We start from the raw sequence: 6,185 nt of genomic DNA on the forward strand, positions 1-6,185 counted from the left end.
CCCCTGCTTAGTAAAATTATGTCACTGCAAATGGCAGTACCATAGAATACTATTGGCATAACTAAATTATTACAAAAATAGTAGGGTACAAAACTAGAAAGCACACAGACTGGGAACATCAGAGGCAAAACCTTTTTTAAGTTTTGAATAGAGTTGGGTGTAGATAGACACTTGGTCAAGATTTTACAGATTTCTATGTTCTCATTGTGGAGATTTGCTTATTTTTTTTAGTTCATTTATGGTCATTGAGGCCTCCCATCCTATATAGAGAAATCTGTGATTTGCATTAGAATTCAAGTGCCTGTATCTATGGATATACTGATTGTTTACACGTAAGAATTTGTGGTAATTAATTTGGTTTGTGATAGATGTACTTTAAGTTGGTTTGGCCGTGTCATGCCAGATATCCCCTGGGGCCGTGACCAGGGCCAGATTTACTTTCTCTACTGCCCCAAGGCCAGGTTCCTCAAAGCGCACCCCTCCCCACCAATCAATCTTCTCTATTTTTGTAAATATTTATTTTATTAAATGTATCCTAGAAATAATATATATAGGTAAGAGAATAAACAGCTGGAAATCATGAATTAATGATTGTTACTGTACTGCCTACAAAAATGAATATACCAGTAAATACATCAGTCTGCTTACTTATTCTAAGAATTTAGTATTACCCCAAACTTGAGGCTTGAAGCCAAAAGCCAATGTATTTTTTTTCAATTTTGAATACAGTGGTGAGGGAATCAAACTATTGTGAAGTGCTAATTATAAGCAACTGCAAAGCTGATCAAAGAGTGCCCTCCTACCGTGGAACCCACCTCCCCTTGTCTGACCGCTACAACCTTCTTCCTTATCTGCTTTCTTGCCTTCTGCTCTAAATTGCCTTCTCCTTCACCTTTACTCTATATTACTCCTTCTTTTTGTGCATACAATTATGCACTGACGGCAACAAGGCCTGTTGCAGTACCCCTAACATATCATTCATTATATCTTATAGTAGTTAGTCATATTCAACTAGACTTGTTTTGTAATGTTGAAGAAGTTTTGTAGGTTATCCAAACAACTTCTTCTGTACTAAAAAGTGTCAAGAACATACCCCACAATCTGGATGGTAATGCAGACTGTAAAGCAAAATAATAAGAGGTATTAAGATTGTAGTACCACCCTGTTCAAGGTCCCTGCCTTGGTGTCAGTAAGTCTACATAGGTGTTAACCCTGCAATTCACATGGCTAAAGGTGCAAATTGTTGTTAAATCACCAGGGTAGAGAAGGTTGTTTCCGCATATGCCAACCCAACTAGGACAGAAGCTTTTACATCCAAATGACCCAACAGTCAAGCACAAGCAAACTAAGCAGTGCAGTTTAGTGAGGAATTCAAAGATCTGGGGTGCAAAACAGTCTCTCAACATATGCATGGCCCAACATAAGAGGGCACATTGAGGGTACAGTGAGTTGCACATTTTGGATAGAGAGTAGAAATGGTTCGTAAGAGGCATGTAAAAATCCATTTAGTGAAACTGGAACAACTATCCCTGAACAGGGATGGGGACCTTCAACACCATCTGTCTTCTACATATAATACACTTTTAACATCTCTACCTCAGTGATTTGACAATTAACACCTTTAGTCATGAAAATCAAAGAATTGACACCTATGCAGACTTCCTGACACCAAGGATGGGATTGTGTAACTAGAACAGGGTGGTTCCACAACTTTAACACTTCACCTTCTGTTTCTGGACATTCAATATCTATTGAATTAAGGTGTCTGAGCTACCTCTGTGGATATAAATACTATGGTATCTGCTAGGGATGCACTGATACTAGCATCGGTGCCGATACCAAGTATTTGGGCAAGTACTACTACTCGCCCAAATGCTCCGATACTTACTTCCGATACCGGAACGTCCAGTCAGACAGAGAGCTCCCTCTGATCGGTAGTGCCTAGGGAGCATGGAGTCGGCTTCCTTTACAATCAGGAAGCCGGGCGGCACGTCATGATCTGCCTCCCGGCTTCCTATTTGGCTAGAAAGCCGGCTTCACGTGTTGCTAAGCAGCCTGGCTACCTAACCAATCAGGTAGGAGTATTTAGGAGGGACTCAGTGTGTGGGGTTCCCCCTTAAAGTCAAACCATGCCCTTAAGGTCTGGTAGGAATATTGAGGAGGGACCCCATGTAAAAAAACAAAAATAAAGTGTGTGGGGTTCCACCTTAAGGTCTGGTAGGAATTTTAAAAAGGAACCCCACCCTCAAAAATTAGGGGGGAAAATCGTTGGGTCCCCCCTAAAATTCCATACCAGACCCTTGATCCGAGCATAGGCCTGGCAGGGCCAGAAAGGGGGGGACGAGCGAGCGTCCCCCCTCCCCCCAAAATTCCATACCAGACCCTTGATCCGAGGAGGGTGCTTTTCCAGGGTCGCCCCTGGAAAAGCACCTTGTCCTCGTGCCAATGGGGACAAGGGCCTCATCCCCACAACCCTGACCCTGTGGTTGTGGGGGTCTGCGAGCAAGGGGACTTATTTTCATCGGGGTACCCCTTTAATTAAGGGGCACCCAGATGCCGCCCCCCTCCCTTGTGAATGAGTAAGGGGTACCCCTACCCATTCAATAAAGGGTTAAATAAAATAGGTATTAAAAAGTCCAGGCTTTTGATAAAATCCTTTAATTGAAAAAAGACATGTTTTTGACAAGTCTTTTATTTTAAAAAAAAAAAAAAAATGGATCCACCGATGGAATCCTAGGGTCAATCACGACGTCCAGCGTTTTCCACGTCGACGACGACAAAATAAAAAATGAAACAATTAAAAATAAATGGAAATCATTTTTTTTTAAACGCCGTCCGCCGTCCCGTCCTCTCCCCGCCGACTTCCACAGCTTGCTCCGCCCAATTGTGTAGTTTGCCGGCATCTGATAGGCGAGACATTATGGGGCAGAGTCATCATGACTTTGCCCAATCATGGCTCCAAATGAGTACTGAGCCCTGATTGGGTGGTCAGGTGCAAGTCTTTAACCAATTAGAGCTTCGTAGAGCTCTTTGCTGTATGGGACATTGCATGGTCGAACAGACCGCGAACATCCTATAAAGTTTGGCGAACGCTCGAATGGCCGATGTTTGATTCAAACTCATGTTCGAATCGAACCGGCGGACCATCCCTACTCACTACTGTTATATTATTTTCAATCTGATATTTATTGTACCTGTATTTGAACTTGCTGCCTGAGGAGATTCACCCAATTTGGGCTGCTGGCCACTATTCAATGAGGGAAAATCTAACATTTTAAATTGTCACCAGAACTGGAATAGAGGCCAAATTTTTCAATAGGGACAATTAGTCATACGATACATGGCAGCCTGCGTGTTAACAGTGATCATGCAGATAGTGCAATATGATTATCACATGCTTGATGAATGAGTCCTGGCTGTGTGGCCATTATCTGCACTGTGATCACTTTAACAAAAACATTGTTTGGCAGGAAAATCAGCTACCATAAACGTATTTCATCTGTGCATTTAGCTTTCTTTTTTTTTTTTTGTCTGATGTTTAACATTACATTTTATAAAGAGGATTTAGCAAAAAAAAAGAAAGCTTAAATTATAATTATAATTAATCAGCCCTTTATTCTGGGCAGTGAAATCAGTTTGAATGTATTTCTGTACATGACTATTCTGCTCAGTTTGGATACTAAAAGATTAACTTTTTTTTCATTGAGACATCTAAGTGGATGAGCTGGATTATGAACCACAAACTATGTGTTTTATCAATGAAATGCCTCCGTTTGCAGCCTTAGCATCTAAGCCAGCTGTTGGCTGGGTTATTGGTAATCTGCAAGGATGATTGTTCTGTACGTACCGTTTATCGTTGTGGAAATTCTCCCGGTGTAGTTGGTAATCTGGAATAACGGGACTTTGGCTGGGTCTGGGATCTGATGTGTGATTTTGTAGACCAGTTGGGCATTTGGTGTTGATGGGTCATCATTATCAGTGGCATAAACAGTAAGAAATGGTATGCCTGTAATTCAAAAAAATATATTTTATGTGTCTAAAGGTTTTATGTGTCTTAACATTGGGGAAAACTATCTGTTAATATAAGAAACCTGACATGAAAGGAAAATATATAGCTGCCATTGCTGACCTGCATCTGAAAATATGACTTACCTGGCTGTCAGCACAATCTAATAAAAGTAAAGCCCAGTTAAAGTCAGAAATAACTATTTAGTAAGATAGACACCATCCTAACAACTTGTATTTTCATAGTCTTACCGCTTCTTTTCTGTTAAGCAATTGTATGGGGTGTGTACATATGACAACAGAAAAGAGCTACTGCTTTTTGGAATGTAACAGATCTAGTCAGACCCAGCCCTCTCCTTCGCTACAAAACAAGTATTTGAAACCTCTGGACCAATTTTGTCCCCTTTTTTGCTTAACTGGGAAAGGGACCTACAAAGTTAGTTCACTCTAGAGCAGAGAGATGATATCTTACTTTTCCCATCGAGCCTCTATTTCATGGAGATTCCAGGAATCTGGTTACAAAATTCTAACTCGGTGGTGCAGGGTCCACCTCCGTGCTGCGTAAAATATATCTCCAGGTGTCCCAGATGTGCTGGCACGGAGAACATGAGGGTATGCTCCATCTCCTATTCTGGCAATGGCCACGATATTTCTCGGAACAGGCCCGTGACCATATTTAAAAATGAATCAATGTCAACTTGGGTGACAACCTAGCCACGTATCACCTTCATTTGAATTCCTTTTTCAGGCCCAGATACAGGCACTCGTTGCTGATCAACCTAGTAAAGGAGGTCAGAGCCTGTATTGCATCTATTTGTAGGCAGAATTATTACTGCACAATACAATTTTGATTCGCTAAGGGTGCTGAAATTAGGAACATGGAAAACATCACTGCATCTCTATATCACAGGGATGAGCAATTTAGGCGCACATGGTTCTACTGGACAAATCTCACTTGCTCCCAAGAATACAGGTCTCTGACATTAGACACAGGAGGAGTAACACCCTAAGGACTGGGTTCCTGAGAGCGGTGGCTCCACTGGGCCATCAGGAATATGTCATACTTCCTCCCACTCCCTACTAGCCCTTGTACCTCTCCTACTCCCTCCACCCCATTCCCTTTTCCGTTATTACTTTTACTCCCTCTGTTCTTTGCTACTTTTTTTCCCACTGCTACTTCGGAAAAATAATTTGAAATACAATTTGGACTGGAATGTACTCATTCTATCCAAAGCATATAGGTTTTCGGTGTACTAAAGAAGAATGACCAATACGTATGTTATTTCTCTGAGATTAGACAAATAACATATGTATAGGCCATACAAGTCTGAGTGAGGACACTTGTGACAAAGTATGTGTGGCTGTTACTCTGTTTTTTCTGTTTAAAGAAAGTGCTTCAAATCAATGTAAAACCAATTTTAAAAATGCACTGGAAAGCATCAAAAATGTGCCAAAAACTAACATAAATATGTATGCAAAAACCCATCCAGAACTGGTCTGGAGATGGTGTGAACAAGCTAAGGCACTGTCCCAGACCGAGGACTTTTTTGTGACTTTCCTGATCTCCATACGTGTTTCAGTTAAGGCTAAGCATGACAACCAGGCAACTAGCATATTCATAAGGATATCAGCAACGGTAGCCTCTGTATTGGGAGGGTTACATTATTTTTTACTTAGGATTTTATCTCATGATATTAATTTCCTCCACTTCTTATGGGTTTCATTTGTGTTTCATTTATAGAGTTCTTTTACCTGGTCTGGATTGTTCCCGGACTTTCCCAAAATATTCAGACTGGTTAAACACCGGCGGATGATCGTTAATGTCATCAACAATAATAGTAACAGAACGTGGACCTTCAACCACTGATCCTTCAGAATCTAGAGTTTTCACCTAGATAATATTTAAACAATGTGAGAGATTAGTATCAAATTGCAAGGGAAACAGGCGGGAAACAGGCAGGCATCATAACATAACAGTCCAAGCACACCTTTTTGAAGACAGGAACATACAGGTAAGTCTGCACAAAAACATATGTTGGTTACCCACATTTATTCCTTAAAATACGGTAAGTCTCCACTTCCAAAGTGCATCAAATGCAACAAGTTCTAGAAAACAGTTCCAAAAGGCTTATTCATATGTAAATATCACAGCGGAGACTATTTTCAGTGTGTGTGTGGGG

At 41.0% G+C, this 6,185-nt stretch overlaps 1 protein-coding gene across 1 annotated transcript in view; it reads right to left on the reverse strand.

Moving 5' to 3' along the window:
• The window catches only part of CDH17 (cadherin 17), a 28,833-nt gene that overhangs the window by 21,048 nt on the left and 1,600 nt on the right, over positions 1-6,185 (reverse strand). The window contains exons 3-4 of the mRNA XM_018560185.1: positions 5,758-5,896; positions 3,848-4,006 (exon numbers count right to left, since the gene is read on the reverse strand). Coding sequence (XP_018415687.1) covers positions 3,848-4,006; positions 5,758-5,896 — 298 coding nt within the window. The remainder of the gene's footprint in view (positions 1-3,847; positions 4,007-5,757; positions 5,897-6,185) is intronic.

This window comes from Nanorana parkeri, unplaced genomic scaffold (assembly GCF_000935625.1).
Source record: "Nanorana parkeri isolate BGI_ZX_2015 unplaced genomic scaffold, ASM93562v1 scaffold439, whole genome shotgun sequence".
NCBI lineage: Eukaryota > Metazoa > Chordata > Amphibia > Anura > Dicroglossidae > Nanorana > Nanorana parkeri.